Source organism: Sapajus apella, unplaced genomic scaffold, assembly GCF_009761245.1.
Source record: "Sapajus apella isolate SASKATOON/1434 unplaced genomic scaffold, GSC_monkey_1.0 scaffold61, whole genome shotgun sequence".
In the NCBI taxonomy this organism is placed as follows: domain Eukaryota; kingdom Metazoa; phylum Chordata; class Mammalia; order Primates; family Cebidae; genus Sapajus; species Sapajus apella.
The window spans coordinates 10491280-10515266 of NW_022437001.1; the positions used below are offsets into that span (position 1 = coordinate 10491280).

The following is a 23987-nucleotide window of genomic DNA, read 5'->3' on the forward strand; positions in this document are numbered from 1 at the left end:
TGGAATATTCATTTTTTACATTTAAGAATATGGTCTGCTCAAAGCTTCTTTTCTACATACAATGCACTTTTATAGTTTTATTCCTATGGATTTTGCATATTTTTATAAAAGCTATTATATTTTATTTGTGTTGATCTTTTAAAAACAAAATTCTTATGAGTGTATCAATTCCACATTTCCTGTTATCTCAATTCTGTTTTTATTTTTATTATCTTCATTCTTTTTTAAAATACAGACTTCTTGCTTGGATTACATGTTTTTATTTCTATTCTGTCTGTTGAAATGAAGAAACTATTTAAAAACTATGAATTTGTGATGGGTAGATCTTAGACCACACATAAAAACATTGACAAGCATGTTTCCATTTGGAGTATTTTTGAAAGTCTTTAATTATAGTTTTATTCCATCCTTGACCAAGTGTTATTCAGAAAAGTTTCCTTTTGAAGATGTTAGAATTTTTTTTACCCTTGGTTTAAAAATTTTAAATATATTGTTTTTATATTTAGTTTTTCTTGAAACATACTGCTTAATTTTTTTTTTTTTTTTTTTTTAGAGAGAGAGAGAATTTTCCTTTGTCACCCAGGCTGGAATGTAGTAGCATGATCTCAGCTCACTGCAATCTCCAGCTCCTGGGTTCAAGCAATTCTTCTGCCCTAGCCTCCTGGGTAGTTGGGACTTCAGGTGCCCACCACCACGGTCAGCTGATTTTTATACTTAGAGTAGAGACAGGGTTTCATCTTGTTGGCCAGGCTGGTCTTGAACTCCTGATCTCAAGTGATCCGCCCGCCTCAACCTCCCAAAGTACCAGGATTACAGATGTGAGCCACTGTGCCTGGCCTAATTTTTTCAATTTTTTCATGAATAGATGAAAATATATTGCATTCTATATCTGATATGTAAAGAGCTATAATAACTTTTATTAACTTAAAATTATCATTGTCATCATATAACTTATATTCTTAATGTTCTTTCTTCATCTCTTTTTTTGTTACTTATACTGTCAGAGGCTAAAAGGGCTATATAATAAAAATCTCACAATGACAGCTTTGTCATTAAAACCAATATGCAGTCTTTACTCTTCATATTTTTGGCATCTCAGGAGCATTCAACTGCTTCTTGGAAACAATCTTCCATCAGTTGCTGTGGCTGCACATTCTCCTGGTAGTAGGATGACTTTCCTTGCTATGCCTTCTGTGTCTCCAGAGTAGACTCTTCTTTTTCTATCCGTCTCTTACAGATTGGTGGTGTTTCATGCTTAGTTCTAAGCATCCCAGCTCTCCCACTCTATTTGCCCTTTGTAATCAGTCGCATCCACTGCCCTGGAGTTCGTCATTACCTACATGCTATTGTTTTCTGAATCATGCAACTCTCACTTGTATTCTGAGCTTTAGAAACCACTACACAACCAACTAGTAAATGTTTCTATTTGTTTGTCTTGCAGTTAGCTCCAATTCAACATGTCTAAAGCTTAACTCATCTCTTTCCTTTCAAATTCATTCTTCCACAATTAGTTCCCATCTAAGTCCATAATACTACCCTCTGCCTACCCCACAGTTCCATGCAGGAGTGTAGAACATGTCATTTTGTTTTGATTTAACTACATTTAACCACGTTCTACTTTAAGTATTAATTTCTGATCATTCTAATTCCAGTTTATCCCAAGCCCATTTAATTTTTGCATTTGCAGTTCCCAGTGCTCTTATTAAACCACATTCTTTCTTTTCTATCATAATGCAAACATCTACTTATTGTTTTTCTGTCTACGAGGTTACTCTTTTCCTTAGAATTCATGACTCATGTTGCAGGCTCACAACACCTGACTGAAAATGTTATAAAACGCAAATTTAGAGTTGGAGTTTTCTGGAGACAGCTTTGATATTTAACCTTTTAAGAACTATACTGGAATTATCTGTTGGGAAGGGAAGAGGGGGCAAATAATATTAGCTCTAAAGTACTTAACCTAACATTTTCTTTTTGAGAAGTTTAATTAATCATTCTATAATCAAGATATGTAAGTGATTAGCTATCAAAAACCAATCTCTTTGATCTAGCATACTTGAGAGATGGGGGAAATGGCAGCTGGTTTATTATGGAGTAATTATGGTGGAAGAAAGGGAGTAACATGTTGAAAAGAGCATAGAGATTCTATGTGTCTTTAAGGTCTGTGTGTATGTGTTTATCTATGAGAGTGTTTATTTGTATTCAGAGTGCTTCAAGCTTTGCAGTCCTTCAAGCATGGGTTGAGTGCAGACAAGTTATGTAGGTCTTGCCAAACTACTACCAGTAAAATTTTTACAGTATGTTTTAATGCTGCCATATATTTTGTTTATGTTGAGTATTTTCTTCAAATATTGTACTATTTCAAAGGTTTGCTGTGCTCAGCCTCATTGAAATATGTTAGTTAATAGATGAAATAATAGTACACGTATAACATAAGCTCCTTGACAGCTACAAATGTTTTGTTATATCATATACACCTCTATATGTTCAGATGAGAGACTGTGGTAGCCACAAAATATTGGCTTTATCAAAAAAGTATAAATTCCTAGGTCTAAAATAGTGTTTGAAAACCTATCATGAGCACAAAATGTTTTAAAGTAACACCTAGAAATATTTCAGTGGAAATGAATCTCATAACCAATGAAAGTTCCCAGGAGATTAATTTGATTTATGTTATATTTTTTCCCTGCCCCTTTTCATTCCTATGTATGATTTTCATCATTAATTCAAGAAATGGGAAGGGAGGTGGGAGGAACTTTCTAGCATATAATACAAGGACTTTAGTGGAAGGATAAGAATATTCCAAACAATGAACTTAAGGCCTTTCTTAAATTGCATACAAAATGTGTGTGTGTGTGTGTGTATGTACATATATACACACACACACAAAAATTTTGTGTGTGTGTATTAGTCAGGGTTCTCTAGAGGGACAGAACTAATAGGATCTATGTATATATGAAAGGGAGTTTATTAAGGAGAATTGACTCACATCACAATGTGAAGTCCCATGATAAACCATCTCCAAAATGAGGAGCAAAGAAGTTTGTCATGGTTCAGTCCCAGCCCCAGAACCTCAAAAGTAGGGAAGCTGACAGTGCAGTCTTCAGTCTGTGGCCAAAGGCTGGAGAGCCCTGGAAAAGCACTTGTGTAAGTCCAGGTGTTAAAAACCAAAGAACCTAAAATCTGATGTTCAAGAGCAGGAAGCGTCCAGCACAGGAGAAAGATGAAGGCTGGAAGACTCAGAAACTCAGTAGTTTCTTCTACCTTCTTCTGCCTGCTTTTTCTAGCCACCTTGGCAGGTGGTTGCATGGTGCCCACCCACATTATGGGTGGGTGTTCCTGAGGGTGGGCCTACCTCTCCCAATCCACTGACTCAAAAGTTAATCTCTTCCAGCTACACCCAAAAAAACCCAGATACACCTAGAAACACTATTTCGCATCCTTTAATCCAATCAAGTTGATACTTAATATTAGCCATCACTTTAGTATAAAAAGTGCAGTAGAGTTTGGGACATATAAATGTTCAATATAATGTTTTATGAACCACTTCTTTGAGAGAATCCACATGCCTTATCTTGTGTGTCACAGTTTGCAAATATTATAGATTGATGGTGATAAAATTTTTTTTTCAGCGATACACATATATATTTTGTTTATTGCTAAATACTTCAAATATTCTGGATTCTATATTTTAGAACAATGATAAATATATCTATATAGATATCTATGTCCTAAATCTATATTTTGAGCATTTTATATTAATACATATGAAGAAGATGGCCAGTAAGAGTCTTTAAAATCCCAACTTTGAAATCCCAGTTGCTCACAAGGAAATATGTTAAAGAGGCACATTCTACATATTTACTTAAATATTTTCATAGAATGTAGAATTGGTTTTCTAAGCAGTAAAGCTATTAATATTAGCTCTAAAGTAGTCAATATAACATCTTCTTTTTGAGAAGTTTAATAAATTATTCCATAATCATGATATGTAGGGGATTAGCTATCAAAAACCAACTTCTTTGATCTAGCATACTTGAGAGATGGGGGAAATGGCAGCTAGTTTATTATGGAGTAATTATGGTGGAAAAAAGAGAGCACAATGTTGATATTTTATTTTCTGATTCTACATCTTATCTTAAAACATTTTGTGACTATAATTTAAATGCTGGTTCATTTATTTCAAAATGATAGCACTGCAAGAATACCTTTTAAAAATATTAAAAGTATATATTAAAAACTCTAAATTGAAGTCAGATTTATTTAGGTGAATTCTATACCAAAAACATCTTCATTATGCAAAAGATAGTAGGATCATATTACATAGTTACTCAGACTGTCCATTTTGCATGATTTGACATTATAAGATTTAATTTGTGTACTTTTTCAAAATATTTTCATCACCAGACAAGGTTTCTCTTTCACTTAGCCAACAAGGTAGGCATGATCTTATATCTATTTCTCCAGCCTCACCTTGTGCCTTGATTATTTTTGGCATGGCTGAAGCACATGCCTTTTGGGATGTCTTTTGACGTTTGAATACTTGGATAAAACAAAGGCACAGTGAAAATCTTTACCGACTTTAAGGAAACATTGATTAGTAGGAAAAGCAATAGAAAGCAGCTACTCTGTTTCATCTCATATATATCAAATAAACTTCATAGATGTTTTTATAGTTTTCTGTGTCTTTCTGTTTCTCTTTGTTTCTCTTTCTTCCTTGCTCTCTCTGAGAGCAAAGTACTAAGGATCCAAAAAAATTAGTAAAAAATATCATATCAGGGCTCTACCATGGACTCACACCTGATTAATATTGTTTCTTCTGTTCATTCTTCGTTATGCAATGTTGATACACAATTAGAATAGCAAGTGGTATGATATTCATCATGTAAAGTATGTTTGCCCTACCAACTCCTAGTACTGAGGGCAGATGCTGTGTGCCATTAAGTTCATTGTTATGGATTCTTGGTATCACTTAATGAGAGGTCCTGTAGCGTACTTAGTATCACCAAGCTGGTGATAGAAATATGTGTTTTGTTTTTCTGTTTGGGTATTAAAATATCCCCACAGGAAAAAATAAGGCGAAACTCATTCAGAAGCAGTTTTTCAGTTGTGCCAAGATTTTTATATTTCAAGTGAATGGGGTAGGGAAACGTGTGGAAATGGCAAAAGCAGCGAATTAGAATAAATATAAGCCTCGCTCAAAATATACACCTACTACTTGGTACATAGTTAACGTTTATAGAACACTAATCTCTCAATTTCCTGATTTTTATTTTGTTTTTTGGCTATACCACTATCATTTTTCTTGCAGAGCTACTGTAATAATTGAGTGATCAAGAGAGTCTAGCACTTAAGACTACAGTGTGTGTATGCGTATGTGTGTGCACATGTGTGTGCGTGTGTGTGTGTGCACGTGTGTGTGTGTGCATGCGCACATGTGGGGAACAGCCCTGGGTTTGAAATCTGACTGCCCCAAAGCCACTTAATAGCTATATGACATGGCCCAATTTACCTAGCCATTGTGATCTTCAGTTTCCTCAGCTGTAAAAAAGGGGCTAAATACTATATGCACATGGCTATTGTGAGTTTAAAATAAACTGTTGATGAAAAACATCTGGTTCACAGATTCATATGCCTTTACTATGTGGAAACCATGCTTAACATTTATGTAAAGAACCATATACATGGTAAAACAATCTATCAGAGCTACTATGATATTCTTTCGTATTTCAGAAGAAAGTTGGTTCTGTCTCAGTTACAAATCTAAGTCTGTGATTTATATTAGCCTCCTCTGGTTAAAAACCTAGCACATTTCATAGATATGCTCACTATACTATGCCACGAATTTCCAGTGGTGAGAAAAGCAGACAGGGCATGCTGTCTGTCGAGAAAGCTGGTGTGTTTGGAGCTGAGACACTGATTTCAGAGTAATACTCAGCAACATAAATATGAGCAGCATAAAAACAACTCAATTTTGTTATTTGTCTTATTCCTGGAATTTAGCACAATACCTAACATAGAATAAGCACTCAATAATATAATATTTTCCCTAAGAACAATTGAGATTGTTAGCAGAGGTCAACATGACTACATTTAGAAAATGGGAGAAGAGTGTGGAGGGAAAAACAGTCAGGGGATATTATGGGTGCCTAGGCTTCTGATGATGGTGGCTTAGACCAGGGTGGTCATGTACATAAATTTCAGCTTTGTAAGGAACTAAATCAGCAGGACTTGGTGATGGATTACATTTAGAAGTTAAACGTCAAAGATGCCTCAAGCATCTGGCCTGCGTAACAGAATAGGTAAGTATAATTCATTGATGTAAAAAATACTGGGTAAGGTCCAGGCATGGTGGCACACACCTATAATCTCAATACTTTGGGAGGAAGAGGGGGGTGGGTAACTTGAGGTCAGGAGTTTGAGACCAGCCTGGCCAACATGGTGAAACCCTGTCTCTACTAAAAATGTCACATTTACCTGGGCATCGTGGCATCCGCCTGTAATTCCAGCTACTGGAAGGGTGAGACAGGAGAATGGCTTGAGCCCGGGAGGTGGAGGTTGCAGTGAGCCAAGGTCATGTCATTGTACTTCAGCCTGGGTGACAGAGCGAGACTCCATCTCAAAAAAACAAACAAACAAACAAAAAAGAAATAGTGGGTAAGCACCAGGTTTAGAAGAAAAAGACCTCATTGACTCTTAGTTGAATCATCTAGAACCAAGCTATCCCATACCATAGTCATTTGCCACATGTGACTAAACGTATTTCAATTTTTAAAAATTAAATAAAACATTTAGTTCCTCAGCCACTCACGCTACATTTCAAGTACCAAACAACTACATGTGGCTAGTAGTTATCACACTACAGAGCACAGATACAGAAAATTTCAAACATCATGAAGAATTCTCTTGAACAAGGCTGATCTAGGGTAAATAGCAGTGGCATCTGTAATTAAAAAAAAAATCCATAGCAACATCAAAAAACTCCTTTCTTATGGCTCATTGGAATTTAATGTGAAAAATGAAAAGGCTGACATCAAAGTTTCTACTCTATCCTTATGGACAAGATAAAAATTTCGTGTTTGGGTGTTTTCCTCTGATTGGTGATGTCAAGATATATGTTCTCTGCTAAGGTTTCTAGTGGGAGAGGGATTGTGTTACATTTCTAACAGAGAGTCCACATAGCACAGTAGTTTAAAGCATGAGCTCTCTTTTGAGCTGAATTGTGCCTTGCCCCTGCCAAATTCAAATCTTGAAGCCCTTGCCCCAGTACTACAGAATGTGACTGTACTGGAGACACGGCCTTTAAAGAAGTGATTAGGTTAAAGAGAGGCCATTAGGATGGATTGCAGTCCAATCTGATCCATGTTTATAGAGGAGGAAATTTGGATACGCAGGGAAACACCAGGGAATGTATGTACACAGAGGAAAGACATGGTGTGAATATAGTGAAGAATGTTGCCATCTGCAAGCCAACGAGAGGGGCTACAGGAGAAACCAAGCCTGCTAATACCTTGATCTTGTACTCATAGCCCCTAGAACTCTGAGAAAATAAATTTCTGTTGTTTAAGCCACCAAGTCCTTGATATTTTGTTATAGCAGTCTTAGCAAACTTCAGCAGGCTCCAAAGCCAAACTGCCTGGAATTAAGGCCAGCTCTGCCACTCACTAAGTGGATGACCATGAGTGAATTGCTTAACCTCTCTGGTTAACTTCACATTTCTAAAATGAGAATGATAATAATTGTTATGAATGGCAAATGGGTGAATATTTGTGCAGTGTTCAGAATAGTAACTCACATAGAATAAGTACTATATAAGTAAATGTTAAATAAATAGAAAGTAAATAAAAATCATGTTGTGTTGGTTGGCTGTCCGCCAGTCGCTATAGCCAAGACTGTCTGTCCAATGCATATTCAAAGAAATATTTGAACCAGCTCAGTTGAGCTATATTCAGAAAAAAATTACATTCAGACGAGTTCCTCAGGTGGGAGCTTCTAATCTTGTCCTTCTGTTAAGGGACACTTTCATGGGAGAAAATGTACTACCCCAAGAATTTAAATAAAAAAGAAAATAGAATTTGAATTCCTAAGAACTGAGAGAATGTTCTGAATCTACCATTTACTGGCAATGTGACATCAACCAAGTCACTTCACTTCTCAGTCATTTGTGTAGACTGATATTTTCCAAAAGAACATTCTGTAATGATGGAAATTTTCTATACTGTGCCATCCCATAGGATAGTCATGTGACATTGAACATTTGAAATATACATGGTATTATTGGATATTTTGTTTTGTTTAGTACAGCTCTGGGGCAATGATCTTAGAGCATTGTTGTGAAATCAAAGAAAGAGATATTTTCTATGCAAAAGTAACCCTCGTTATCAAAAGGAATAACATCTGGAAAATCTTATGATGTCCACTAACAAAACAAATGTGATATAGAATATCCAGTGGAGCCTGCTGAATTCCTTCTACCTATGAAGCTAGGCAGCATCCTCCATCCAAGTCCAGGGGTAGAGGAATTTAAAGGGATGGTATCTAGAAATGTTCTCTATTTCTGAAATTAGGGACAAGAATAATTAATTAAAAGGTGATGAGAGTGCTAGCACACCTTCTTGTTTTAACAGCTTTTTAAGTACATTTCATAAATTTCATAAATTCCATGGCTACTTAGAATGAAAATCCATGTAATGAACATATGTGGATTCGTGAGAAACCTTCACACAATGCAGCTACCACTGCTTTAGACAGTAAGTGGAGCACTGAGCTTTAACATACTAAAAAATAAATGCTGGCCGTGTTTCATAACTTTAAAGCAAACTGTTAAGGGTAAACCAGATGTTATTTAGAAGTAAATAAATACCGATTTAACTTTATCAAGAATAGCAAATAGATTCTTAGTCTGAAACAAGACATACTTACTGTTCTTCATTTTTTTTTCTAATGCATTTACCTAAAATTAAATTATAGAATCTGGCTGTTTATCAGATACAAACAGATTTTGTGATTTCAACTAAATCCCATAATAACTGTGTTCCAGCTCTCCGTCTTTGACTATAACTTGAGGCTTTATTGTGTGTATAGTACAATAAGCAATTATTTTAACTTCAAATGAAAATTGCAGTAAATGACCACTTGGAATATTCAGTTGTTTTTCACTGAAATAGTGGCTCATGGCTTGCAACATTAACCACGCTGTCATATACAAGAATGTATTTTTAAAAATAAGCTTGTGATTTATGAATGCAGTTTTTATCCATGTATGGGTTAAAGCACAGACATTTCAAATTGTGGGCTGAATATACTGTGAAACCTGACATCCAGTTGAACTTTGCTCAGTTTTATGGTGTCTCCCAACCACTTTATGAAATTGAAGCCACCCACCCGTCATTTATGTGGTCTATTATTCTTCACTGACTCTTTAGTATTTAATTTTTTTGCTAGTGAATAAATTTTTTATGACTTCTTTTAAGTTTGATTTAAGGTCTAATTTTATTTAATGAATGAAAGCATCTTGGCTGTTAATCTTTCCATTCATGCATACCATGTATAGTTTTACTGTCTAATAACTACCCAAAGGCTTTATTTAAATTCTATGGCTATTTTTATTTTTTTAATGTTATTATAGAGCTTATTACAGAAAAATATTTCTATTAAATTATAACAGTCTCAAATAACATTTTTATATCTCTCATACTGCGCTATATCCTTTGGTGTATATATTTTTATCAGGCTATTTTGTCTTACTACTCTCCTGTAAATGCATTAACCATTATTCTCAGATACTCATTATTATAATGATTACCTTCCATAACTTCTGATATTTTTGAATTTATACAACTAGGTTCATATTTCCAACATCATAGGTGCTTGCATGTAGAATGTTGGCCTCAAAACTAGAGAGATTTGGATCATAGGTGCTTGCACATAGAATGTTGGCCTCAGAACTCGAGAGATTTCTTGTTCATGTCACTTAGACAAGTCGAACATCCTCTGTAGTCATTTTTCTTTTGAACAAGTCAGGAGAGTATTTGTAAAATGTGGTAGGAAGGATAATAGGGTATGGAAGAGCCTAAACTATATTCTAGGTGATTTCCTTTCATCTCCCTCCCACCACCAGCAACTGGCCTGACTCCCAGCTTCTTATGGACTAAGCAGAGAGAAATCAGTGTGATGGAATCCCAGCATAGTTCGTGTATGGGTCAAGGTTCTATAGAGAAATAGAATGGAACGCATGCACGCACATGCACGCTCACACACAGACACAGACACACACATACACACACACACACACACACACACACAATTTATTAGAAAGAATTGGCTTACATCATTATTTAAGCTGACAAGTCCCAGGATTTGCAGGGTGGGTAGGCAGCTAGAGACCCAGCAGAGCCAATGGTATAGTTCCAGTCCAAAGGTCAACAGGCTTGAGACTCTTGAACAGCCAGTGTGTTGGTCTGAGTCCAAAGGCAGGAAAAAAGCAAAGTCTCAGTTTGAAAGCAGTCAGGCAAGAGAATCCTCTCTTACTTGGGGGAAGAGCCAGCCTCTGACTCTACTCAGGCCTCCACCTGATTGAATTAGGCCCACCCCAAATTACAGAGGACAATGGGCCTTATTGAGCCTACCAATTCAAATGTTAATCCCCCTCAAAAACGTCCTCATGGAAACAGAACAATGACCAAATATCTGGGCACCCTGTGGCCCAACCAAGTTGACACATATAATTAACTATCAGAGTAGGAAATGCCATATAAAGATAAATTTTTCAAATCTTTCTTTACCCCCAAGGAAGACTTGCTTAATCTGGGATTACAGACCTAGGTCATACAAGGTTCCAGAACTGAACAATGTCTCATTTCTCCATTGAAACTTGGCAGGGCTTAGCACTCTACTTTAGGGTTAGTCTATATTTTGACTTTATCTTAAATTTTAGGAAACTGTAAGAACAACAATTTGCAAGCAAATTTTATTTATTCAGTCAAAAAGCTTATATCGGATACTTCCCATGGGTAGGAGACTGTGGTCAGACAAAAAGATGAATAAAGCTAGTCTCTGCCACTCACAGGCTTCAAGCATATTTGCCCATATTGGAAATCCCTCCTTGAATATATCACTACTGGGCTTTAATGCTGTATTTTAAATAAAGGCTTTAAATAGAGCTACAGTTTTCTATCTTGGTGATCTTAAGCTGCCTTCTTCGACCCACCCCCTGCCCAGTAACTTTTATTTTCCTAACAGAATTGCACAGAGAATTCCACTATAAATTAAAGAAATACAGTTGGAGCTGCTGGGTGGGTACAGTAGGGAAACAACCTGAAGCCTATTCATTTACTTGTCCTAATTTGACCAACACTCTCTGGGTCCCTATAGCCACACTAGCCCCAGAGGCATAAGGAATAAAGTTTAAAGACTACTTATCTGTTTAATATTCCTGCCAGTATTTTATGCATTATATGTGACAAAATTAAAGCAGGTTTGGATATTTTTCTCCCAGTTCTTCTATGATTCACTCTGTGTTTAATTAGTTCTCTTTATTCTTCACAGAGTTGTTTTGCTTTGGTTTTTAATCACATTTTCTCTTCCTCTTTTTAAATAGTTTGTGTTTTAAACATGTCATATAATTAGTAGGGTGTTCTACACTGTGGAAGGTTCAGAGGATGTAATGTCTTCCAGAAACTTGCACTTTTACTGCAAATAAAAAGCGTGTGTTTTTGAAATATTTAAACACAGTAAGACAAAATAAGGCATATAGACAAAAAGTACTTCATAAGATTATTTGCAGAGATCTGTATGAATATTTCATCAAGTATCAAGAAAGTCATACTTTGCTGTTGGAATGGCAGGATGTACAGACCACTAGATGTTTTCTGAATAGGCCTGAGCAATTATGCCTCCTTTGGAGATTTATTTTGTATGATTTGTCTTTTATTTTTGTAGTCAGCAAAGGGAAATGGAGCAGATGGTAGTAAGTCCCAAAAAGTATTTAATGTGTAAAAGGCCTAAGTTTGTTAATATTTTATTATTCAATCTTTTCCTGCCAACTTCTGGTGTCAACCTGTTGGACTCTCGGAGAACTGGGAGAAGCTAGAGACAGGTTAGAAGATTTGTTTTGGACATAGAACTCTAGTGAGAGTAAAGTAACGAATTCATGAGATTGTATGTGTTTAGCAAGGGTGTGGATTTTCCAGGAAGAATTGTTTTGTTGTTGTTGCAAGTAGTGATTGTAAGAGAGAGGTTTTGAAAGTAGAAGCTGTTGTGACTGTGGGTAAAATGACAATGTTTACAGATAGGAAAGGGACATTCTAAAACCTATTTTTCTATGAATTAAAAAATGCATTTATGTAGCTAACCTCCTTTGCTGTTCATGCCAAAGGCTTTGTAATGGTATGTAACTGTTTCATTATAACATTAATGCCAGATTGCTTCTTATATCAATGAAGCAACATGCAGAGTTTGGACAACAGGGTGCTGGTATCTTTGGGTCTTATAATGCTGGATACCATTATGCTCTTAAACATATTTCAGAAAATATCAGTTACCTGTATAGTAACTGGTAGGCATGCCATTTAAACAAAAAGATCCAGCAGTTAAAAATCTCAAATAGTAATTTATCTTTTGTTCAGGCTTAGTTTTTAAAGCACATGAAAGTTTAAAAATGTAGTTCTGTACGTACGTCAGTAGCCCGGGTTCTAAATCCCACTCACAACATACGTTCATTCAGTACACTCTGTTTGTTTGCTGTTTGTCGTGTGTTTCTTTGTTCTACAGTAAAGAACAATATGAGGTAAGGGAACAGTGGGCTTGGGGATTACAGTGTAAACTTTATGGTATTCTAGTGACTCTGGGAAAAAAAGCAGTTTTACCTTAGCTTCTCCATCTGTGAAACAAGAGTTCTCAGGTTATTCTCTGAGCTTCCTTCCAGTCATAGCATCCTGGGAGTTTATGATTCTTATATGAATTCTGATATCCTGTAACTTAGACAATCTAGTATAAATATTCTGAGAACAAATGTAGGTATTAATAATTACAGTGAAATAACAGGTATAAACTGGCATCTGTGGTTGCCATTCCTCTAACATATTGTGGTACAATGACGATGAGGAAAATAAGTAATATAATACATATGTGTACATACACAACGAAGGTCTTTTTTCATCTACACAAATAAAGAATTGATGTGCTGGGCCAGGCACAGTGGCTTACGCCTATAATCTTAGCACTTTGGAAGGCCGACATGGGTGGATCACAAGATCAGGAGTTCGAGACTAGCCTGACTAACATGGTGAAACACCATCTCTACTAAAAATACAAAGATTAGCCAAGCATGGTGGTAGGTGCCTGTAGTGCAAGCTACTTGGGAGGCTGAGACAAGAGAGTAGCTGGAACTGGGAGGCAGAGGTTGCAGTAAGCTAAGGTCATACCACAGCACTCCAGCCCAGGCAGCAGAGTGAGACTTCATCTAAAAAATAATAATAATAAAGAAAAAAAAGTGATGTGCTTTGAACTGTATTTATGATTCACATATCATTAAGAGCTGTTATGTAGTACTTAACCAGCCGCTAATCAACCCCTTAATAAATATATGTTAAACCATTGAGTTAAACCACAGAGTGTGACAAATGGGGCCCATTCAAGAAGGACATCCCCAAAATCCAGACTATATTACAAATCCTGGGGTGACCAAGGAGAGCCAATGAACCTGAAAGTGTCTGTGGTGAGAAACAACCCTGCTATGTGGAGTCTTCAGGAAAAGCAAATAGGAAAGTGTTAGTACAGACCTCTACAGTTCTGGAATCTACTAGTGCTTCCTGCCTCAGGTCGTGACTTTTCATTTGACAAATAGCTCCTGTTGTAATACTGGGCTCTAGTAGAGACTGAACTCCCGATGATGGGACACAAAGGGACTCTGTGACTAGAGCTGCCCATTGTGAACTTGGTGTTGATTTATCTGACTGTATGGTATAGAAATAATGTATTGTTACATAGGAGTGATACATTTGGAACATTGGATCCATTAGCTCCAAATGTTTGGATTCAAGCAGATCGACAATGTATGACGATATATCATGAAAAGGAGTCCCAGAGTCTCCTATTATCTGTCTCTTATGGCACTGATGCTTCTTTCTCAGAAACCCTCAGGAGTTCCCTATGGAGGAGTTCCTCATGGAGGAGGAAAGTACTTGCACTGGTATAAAAATGGGTCAGCCTGACATGTTGGGTGGACTTTAATGTGAACAATGAAGGATATTTGCCCAGTGGGAAGATCAGCAAACAATTTATTTGTTATTCCCTTCATTTAGAGAGGGAGGTGACCTGAAGGGCAGATATATATTGAGCTTTGGCAGAGTTAATAACCTGATGGGCCTGGAAGAAATAAGACTAGAAAATCAGATACAAGGAGTATAAGCAAGAGGCATGTGGTTGCGCCTGCAGGAGTGAGCACAATCAAAATCACGCCTATCAGACAGTCAGTAATGCAGAGAAAGCTCTCTACTACCAGGTGGACATCATCACCTGTCCAGTGGATATGAGCCCGCCTCCTTTCTCAGTTACTCCAGAGTTCGTGCAATAGACCCATAAAGATAATGATCTATTGTGGCTGGATTTAGACCTTGGTGACAGAGACAGGGACAATGCATGGACCCAGGACATGGTCTCCCTTTCCAAAGCTAATATAGCTATTGTCACTTCTAACTATTAAATGCCAGAAACAGACTGACAATGAGCCACTGAGATGATATGATTCCTCCAGGATACCACAGTGACCCAACGCCTGCAGGGTGGCAGGCTAATTAAGTTGGATCCTCTCCACCTTGGAGCGGGCAGCAATTTGTCCTAAGTGGGTGAATTATGGTCTGGATACATGTTCGTCTTTCCCCTCATAGTGCCTTCACTGGCACCTGCGTCTGACAGCCTAAGAATGCCTAATCCAGTGATATAACGCCCCACATAATGCTGCTTCTACCAAGGGACATTTGCTGCTGTATCAGAGAAGACACAACAGTGAGCTTATGGTCACAATATGTTTTATCATCCACCAGCCGCAGGCCTGATGGAACAGTGGAATAATATTAATCCTGAAAAGCTCAGCTAAGACACCAGCATGAGGAAAAGCCTTAGAATTGGGATACTGCCCTCTAGGATTGGGATATACACCAAACCAATTGCTGATACAGAATGCTATATTTATCATACCCAGGGCTCACAGTTCTGGGACTAAGGGTAGATCCTTCCTATAGTCAATAGCAGTGATCCACTGATGGTATTTGCACTACCTTTCCCTAAAGCCTTATTCTTGGCCAGTTAGAACCCTAGTTCTTGCGGTGGAGGCAGGGGAGCAGTGCTGTTCTTTCAGTGGAAGCTGTGATTGATTCTACATGTGATCTGGTTACTATGTGTTCCTCATGATAATAGACTGACACAGATGGTATGAGATTACCGTACTCACCACATGAGGAGACAAGGAGATAGGGCTATTGCCACAAAATCTGAACAAGAAAAAATATGTCTGGAACTTGAAAGTACTCCATGCCCTGATGGGAAGGAGAAATTGCAGCAGCCAAGACTCCAAAGGAGTAAGAAAACGAAGGGCTTAATTCATCAGGATTTAGGTCTGCAACACCCTACTCAACATCGACTCAGAGCTGAAATGCTGAAATGCTGGTAGAATATGAGGGAAAGTCTGGGATTAGTGGTAAAGGAGATAGGTGATGAATATCAATTAAGGCCTTAAAGACCAGTTGGGGCATTGGATATTGTGGCTGAATTTACTACCACTCCTTTAAGTCTCTGGGGAATTGCAGCTTGCCATTACTCCAAAGGATTATACTTAAATTCTTCTCTCGGGAAAGATATGAGGGACTTTGAATTGATGCTATTGGGATATCAGCAGATGGTGCAAGTACATATAAGTTGTACATGGGGTTGTCTGTCCTGGGCCATTTGTGTTCTTTTCTATATTGGCTCAATCCTAACATCTCTTCACGTTTTTGACCACTTGCTCAATGGTGAGCCCCAGATAACTGTCACCTTAACTCTTAACACCATTAGCTATATCTGCCTTTCTCAAGGTGAACACCAGGCGTTAGCATGTCCCCAGTAGCAACCACCTTGGAAGGATTCACAGTAGTTGTGACAACTGTCATATGGGGACACACCCAGGAAAGTTCTGTCTCCATTAGAGTATTTTTTCCCCAGTGGCTACCCAAAAGGGCATATTATAAAATCATAAAGGCAGAGGACTTGATGAACTATACAATCAATTATTATCAATGAAACATAGAGTACCATAAGCAACTGACATATAAATGTCCCTCTCTCTGACTGTTAACAAACTGCTTCAAGGTGTAAAGGTTCTAAATGACTTCTTTAGATTTGTTTCACATGACCAAATAACCAGCCATGTTTTCATGTGAAGTTGTGCCCAGTTCAGTCATGTACCACCTGTGGCTGCTTTCTTCTCTTTCCTGTATCACTTCTTTTTTTAACCTCACTGTGGTTGACCTAGCATTGCTTGATGTCAGACTGTACTTCCTAGAGAATTTGGATTGAGATGCCAAGCAAAGTTTTTAATCTAGGAAGTTTTTGAACACTGAGTGACAAATTAAAATGTGATTATGAATAACTAGCCCTAGCCTCCCAGATTGGAAAGTTTACCAATTTTCATTCACCAAGTTATCTTCTATCCTGATCTGTTTTAATGTGTGAATATACTTCTCTATTTTAATGAAATTAATGTGCCCATTAATTTCTTTTTTAAAAAAAATGCAGTGACTCTCTTACTTGGCCCCATTTTGTTTTGCAATGTTTTCATTACTCTGTCTGGTTTATTACACTTTTATCATATAATTCTCCTGCATTTAACTTTTCTCAGTGCAAAGAGACAGTATGCTAGTTGCTTGCCCTTTTCTGAATGTGTACCGTTTTTACTGTCATCTCTTAGAACAAACAGGTTAATCAGTATGCTTCTCTCTATAAATTGTGGCATAATGGAAGAGTGCAATTAGTTTTTAACAAAAGTTATGGAATCCTCAACTTGTATTAAGACACTCCTCACATAATACTAAACTTTTCTGATAATATTTTGCCAAACTTATCTTAGGCAAGGGAATGTACGCCACCCCCAGTGTCCCAGAATGTAGTCAGGGGCTTCACTATCACTCTTTTACCTTCTGTGTCATCCCCTCTTTAATTATTCTTTTCGATGATGATTTAGAGATAATATGAATTGTAACCCTATGGTGCATCTATTAGTATTAAATAAGAATAATTAGCTAATGTTTTCATTATAGCTGTATATTGAAAGCAAAACTGAAAATTTACATAGTAACTTGATATATTATACTTGCTGTCTATCTCAGATTCAGCCTAGTTGCTCAGATTCTCCTACACTTGGATATGTCAAGCTTTTGGAATTACTCGTTTGCTTTAGTGGTTGTGGCTTTTGCCTGAGCTTGTACATCCTGCCATTTGAGTGCAAACAGAGAACTCAACACCCCCCTCCATCTTCAATCTTCTCTTTGTCTCCCCTTTCGTCATGAATTATTTTTTACTCTATTGTCTATTCATTAATTACTTTTTCTCCAATGAATGTTGCATCATGAATACTAATCTTTGGAAAAGTTGAGAGTGAGATGAATGTTCACAAAAATTATAAAGACCTCAGATGAAAATTGCAGCAATTCAACATTGCAATCCCATTGGAACAAAACAAAGACAGTTACAACCATTTGAAAGCAAGTCACATTTTTGTACACCATCCATTATTCCTGCATTTAACAGAATGTTAAAGATTCTACATCTTGTGAATTTATTAGCTTGGTATTTAGCGTGTTTCATGGCCAAAATAGCAAAGAAGCTTCATTATTACAGGTTAAATTAGCCTCATGAAAATGTTGTTGGTAAAATGTTACAGAAATGAATAAGAGATCTAACCAAGCAGCATATTGGACCATTTATCACTATAATTTTAAAAAGGCATTCTGATGATTTAAATTAATTGGCTAAAGGGTAGAGATTTAGATAAAAGTTAATAGTTGAAGCCCAAATGACATGGTTAGTTAGCTCTTCTTTTTAATAAAGAGGGAACAACGCATACTCATAAAATAGTTTTGTATATTGCCCTTTTGGCAGAAACTGAAGCCAAAAAAAAAAAAAAAACCATACCTGATAATACCTTTTATTATTTATTTATTTATTTTTGATTTGATTTATTTTGGAGACGAGTCTCACTCTGCCACCCAGGCTGGAGTGCAGTGGCTGCAATGGCACTATCTCAGTTCACTGCAGCCTTTACCTCCTGAGTTCAAGCGATTCTCCTGCCTCAGTCTCTCGAGTATTTGGGACTACAGGTGTGTGTCACCATGCCTGGCTAATTTTTGTATTTTTAGTAGAGAGGGAGTTTCACCACGTTGGCCCCGCTGCTCTCAAACTCCTGACCCCAGGTGATCCTTCCATCTTGGCCTCCCAAAGTGCTGGAATTACAGACGTGAGCCACCATGCCTGGCCAGGCTTTTGTTTGTTTTAAAGAAATATTCGTAACTATACTATGTATAAGCTGAATTACCTAAGCATCTCGTGTTTGCTTCCAACATGGTCAGATAGCCCTTCCCACATTCTTTGATTTTGTACAGTTGAAACTTAAAAACTTAGCCATCTTTATATAGAGGTTTTAGTATTTGCTTTTTTTTTTTTTTTTTTTAATTTGAGACGGACTCTTACATGTTGCCCAGGCTGGAGTGCAGTGGTGCGATCTTGGCTCACTGCAACCTCCGGTTCCTGGGTTCAAGTGATTTTCCTGCCTCAGCCTCCCAAGTAGCTAGAATTACAGGCACCTGCCACCATGCCCAGCTGTCTATTTGCTTTTTAACTAAATGTCTTCCCTATGTATGTAAGAATAGGAAGTCTACCATCTTTGTGAAAATTTTATCAGGGAATTTAACATTTCTTATTTTTTGCCCTTTGACATAATGTTTTTATTTGTGTGGTCTAAACTATTCATTTTTTATTTGTGCTAAAAAGCTTTTAAGAAATATTTAAGCTAATATGCTCACAGAACTTTCCTGGGAATGATGATGAAATAATTTTTTATTATTGCAACAACTCTGATTAAGGGTTGTGTGTCTATGGATTTAAGGTAAAAATAGTTTCTCTTTTTCACTCTTAACAGAAACCAGGAGATAAAAGAACTTGGTGAGCTTTCACCACATTGGGACAATCTGCGAAAAAACGTCCTTACTCACTGTGATCAAATGGTGAATATGTACCAAGACATTCTGACAGAACTTAGCAAGGAAACAGGTGTGGAAGCAAAAACTCTACTTACTTAAAGTGAATTGAATTTTCTGCATGTGTAATGAAAAAAAAAATTAAACACACTTTATAGAGATAGGAGAACTGGAGAATTTTTAAAACTCTTTTATTTCTAACTTTAACATCTTAAAACAAAGAAAACACTACCCTATTTTACCTTACAGTATTGTTATGTGAATAGTTGAGACAACTTTTTAAAATATTGAATTTCTGAGAGGAAAAACAAGTTATAAATATAGGATATGTTTTTCTTTTTGAAGTTCTTGTAACATTTTTCTGTCAGGTTTATCTTTTAACACACATATTAATTTATCATTATTTACTAATAATGTTTAATTTCTGATTTCCATCTAGGATCCTCTTTCAAATCAAGCAGCAGCAAAGGAGAGAAAACATTAGAATTTGTTCCAGTAAATCTACATCTGCAGAGAATGCAGGTACACAGCCCTCACTTGAAAGGTATCATCATAAATTATTCTTTTAAAAATGGCAAATTATGTTACAGTGTGTACTTCTTTAAACAGCTTGAATATTGGCAGAATTCAATAGTTTAACAGTTACATAAAGTTGAAAATGAAACAATTGAACCTCATAATGACCCTAAATGTTGCTAAAGAGACTATGATATTCTTGTTGCTGTATTTTTAGTAAATACTTTGTAAATGTAGCACTTGGATTGAGGTAGAGATAAAAATGCAAAATGGGTAGCAGCACATGTAAGTAGTATTAACAGTAGCTAATAGTTAACACTTGTGCTCATTTAAATTAGAAAAAAAAAGAAAAAACAAAATTTGTTTATATTTTTCCTGTCTTGAGAAATCAAAGCCCAAACATAGACTAATATGCTAGTTTTTAAATGTACTTCCTGGTAAATATCAACAGAAACTCCCTTTGCTATGAGAAAAAAAAGTGAGTATAGTAAGGTAGAAGGTGGTAGTGTATTCAAGTGTACTCAATTCTAAGAAATACTTGTCAAAGAGAAATATATAGGTTTCTCTGAACACACTTGATAAGGGTCCAGAGTGACCAATATGATGTCATATTTATTACCATTCTAAATCCCTTGCCACTTATCAAAAATATGTTTTTCAATGTCTTTTCACCTCCCCTTTTCATTAACTTATCGCTATAGCCTTTATGCAAATTTAGGATGACTGTATGCTCGTTTGCTGGCAAAAGTCTGAGACTATGTCCCCGTCGCTGCATATGCCTATGCCCAGTGTCAATGGCACCCTCGCTTCTTTTCCTTCTTAAAAGTCTTCCTTTTTAAATGACAAATGCTGTGGTCCTCCTACTAATACCCATCTTTTAGGGGGCTTTAGGATAAGTACGTGAAAATGTATACAAACATACATACAGAGACATCTAGATTCTCATTCCAGCACTGTTTTGTAGCCCTTGTCACAACATAGGAGTTAACAGGTTTAGAAAGGTTAAAACACAGAGCCATTGTATACCATTAGTGAAAATGTAAACTGGTGTAGCCACTATTGTAAAAACAAATATGGAGGTTCCTAAAAAATCTAAAACTAAAGCTACCATATGGTCCAAAATTCACACATCCAGGTATTTATCCAAAATAATTGAAATCAGTATCTCAAAGAGATGTTTGCACTCCCACATTCATTGCAGCATTGTTCACAGTAGCCAAGACAGAGAAATGTCCATCAATAGGTGAAAAGATAAATTGTGATATGTACAAAGAGTGGAATAGCGTTCAGCCTTATAAGGAAGGACATCCTGCCATTTGAGCAAACATGGATGAACCTGGAAGATATTATGCTAAGTTAAATAAGCCAGGACACAGAGGGACAAATACCACGTGATACTACTTTTAAGGAGGAATCTAAAATAGTCAACTGCATAGAAGCATAGGGTATAATGGTGGTTTCCAGAAGTCTTTGGGGAAGATGGAAAAAGGAGGCATTAATCAAAAGGTACAAAGTTGAAGTTATGCAAGATGAGTAAGTCCTAGATATCTACTATACAATATAGTGTCTATAGTTCACAGTATTATATTGTATACTTAAAAAACTGCTGAGAGAGCGGATCTTATGTTAAGTGTTCTTATTATACACATACACATTAACAATAATAGTGATAATAAAGTGAGTAAGGAAACTTTTGGAGATGATGGATAGGCTTATGGCATAAGTCGTGGCAATGGTTTAAAGAGTATATATTTATGTCAAACGTTATCAAGTTGCATACATATAATAGCTTTTTATATGTTAGTCATACCGCAGTCGTGGTTTTAAAAACTGAAAGTGAAATCTCAGTTCTACGTTAGAATTGTCTGAACTTTTGTAATTTGAAAAATTAAACTTTATTGTTTTCACATTTTTGCATACCAATCATGTATATACCGCTAGCTGATTTGAAAGTTTAAATGTGATTATAATGATTCTGATGTTTATGTTTTTATACTTGGTGATGAAGTAGATGAAATTTTAATTTAGGTCTTATTCATCACAAATTATGTCAAGTGAAAGAACAGAAAAACAAAAAGAGAGAGATGGATTGGCCCAAGGCATTTGAAAACTGCTGTGGTCTGAATGCGTCCCCCAAAATTCATGTGTTAGAAACTTAATCCCCAATGCAACAGTATTGGGAGGTGAGACCTAAGGGAAGGTATTTGGATCAAGAGAACTCTACACTTATGAGTGAATTAATGCCATGATAAAAAGAGCTTTCAGGAGCAAGTTCACCCTCTTTAGCTGCTATGCAAGGTCAAAAAGTTTATTCTCTCTTGCTTTTCCACCTTCTGCCATGTAAAATCACAGCAGAAGGCTGCCATCAGATACCAATGCCTTGATCTTAGAATTGCTAGCGTTCAGAACTGTTAGAGAATGATTTATATTTTATATATATTTTATATATTTTATATTTATATATTTTATATATTTTTATATAAGTTACCCAGTCCATAATATTATGTTATGGCAGCACAAAATGGGGTAAGACAGTAGTTCTTTTTTGCTTACTGTCTGTTAATAGTTTGAATAGAACAATATGTAATGAGTTTTAAAATAATAAAGTGTTAACAAGTATTGAAGAAGCTAAAACACCTAAGAGCTATCTGACAAGCAACATAATATTTTTCTAATAGCCAAAATGAAAAGCCTTTTATGATACAGTAAAATGTTTGTATTATTTTAGAGTGTAGCAGCCCTGGGCTTGAATTGTAGCAATGAGCTGAGTCCGCTATTTAGTCTTTCTAAGCCATTTCATTCTCATTCCTGATTGAGTTAGAGTATTTAAACACATAGAATGATAAAAATAATAGTAGTTTTATTATACATGTGGCATTTTCCATCACTGGAACAAAGTGGATCTGTCTGTTTTATCAGAGCTGATGACACTGGAGAAAATTGATCAGGTAAGAGCCTATTAAAAATCAACGAAGTCTTGAACTAAGGAAATAGCCAGATTTAGAGTAAAGATGATGTAGAGATACGTTTTGGAGAATTCATCACATGCAAATACTAAATGACTGATGTAATAAGGCAATGAGAAAAGGATAATTTGTTTTACAGCCATGGTTAGGTGACAGTGTCATCAAACCAGATAGATTTGTTTGGGGCCAAATACATATGAATTCATATTTAGTTATGCATTCAAATGTTTGTTGATTAACCTTAAAATACTTCCACCAAACAGATTATGATTAAAGTGGCCTTTTACTTCATACTTCTTTCTTGAAGATGAAAGAGTCATGTACTATGCTGTTTTCCAACATACCATCTGAAAAATGAGTAAAGTAGGGTGAAGGCAATATGTTTAGTTTCTGATTCTCCGATCTGAAAGAAAGAATCTGGCAACTAAAATAAAGAAATTTAGAAAAGCAAACAGAATGTGTGTGTCTGTGTGTGTGTGTGTGTGTGTGTGTGTGTGTGTGTAAGCATGCACTTTCTAGCTTGTTTGGTTTGGGATATGTATTAGTTTTCTAGGGCTGCCATAACAGAGCACCACAAACTGGGTTGTTGAAATAGCCAAACTTTTTCACAATTCCGGGGGATGGAAGTCTGAAATCAAAATGTCATGAGGGCCATGCTTCCTCTTAATCCTATAGAGTAATCCTTCCTTGTCCCTTCCTGGTATCCACTGGTTTGCTGGCAATCTTTGGCCTGCTGATGTAATATGCCAATCCTCTATCTTGCTCATGGTGTTCTTCTGCCTTCTGTGTATGTCTGTTTCTGTATCCAAATATCCCCTTTAAGGACATGAGTCGTATAGGATTAGGATCCATCTTAATGAGTTTATTTCAACTGGATTATATCTGTAAAGACCTTATCCAAATAAGATCACATTCTGACGTATCTTTCTTGTCGGGTACAAGTGAACCCACAACAGGATTTAGAAAGGAATTTCTTACTTGTAGTGACAAATATCAAGCAATATAGGAAAAACCAAAATTTTAATGGAACAAACCTAGGGTAAAACGCATGAACTAGAAGATTTTTGACAAAGCAGTTAGCAGAAAGACTGGTTCTGGTCTTTGAAGAGCTAAGAAGAAAATATGGCGATAAACTAGATATCGTAAGGGCCATATTAATGGGAAACGTACTGAATTGTATTGCATATATAACTGCATGTTAAATTATCAAGCTTATATTTTAAAGATATTTACATAATATTAAAAGTTATTATTTGAAACTGGAGTTCAGATTAAG

General features: G+C 36.3%; 1 protein-coding gene across 8 annotated transcripts in view; it reads left to right on the plus strand.

The window, feature by feature from the left end:
* Positions 1–23987, plus strand: part of INPP4B (inositol polyphosphate-4-phosphatase type II B) — an 841422-nt gene that overhangs the window by 634127 nt on the left and 183308 nt on the right. For all 8 annotated transcript variants that reach the window (XM_032246545.1, XM_032246548.1, XM_032246546.1 and 5 more), the window contains 2 exons: positions 19172–19302; positions 19669–19773. In XM_032246545.1, the coding sequence (XP_032102436.1) occupies positions 19172–19302; positions 19669–19773 (236 nt within the window). The remainder of the gene's footprint in view (positions 1–19171; positions 19303–19668; positions 19774–23987) is intronic.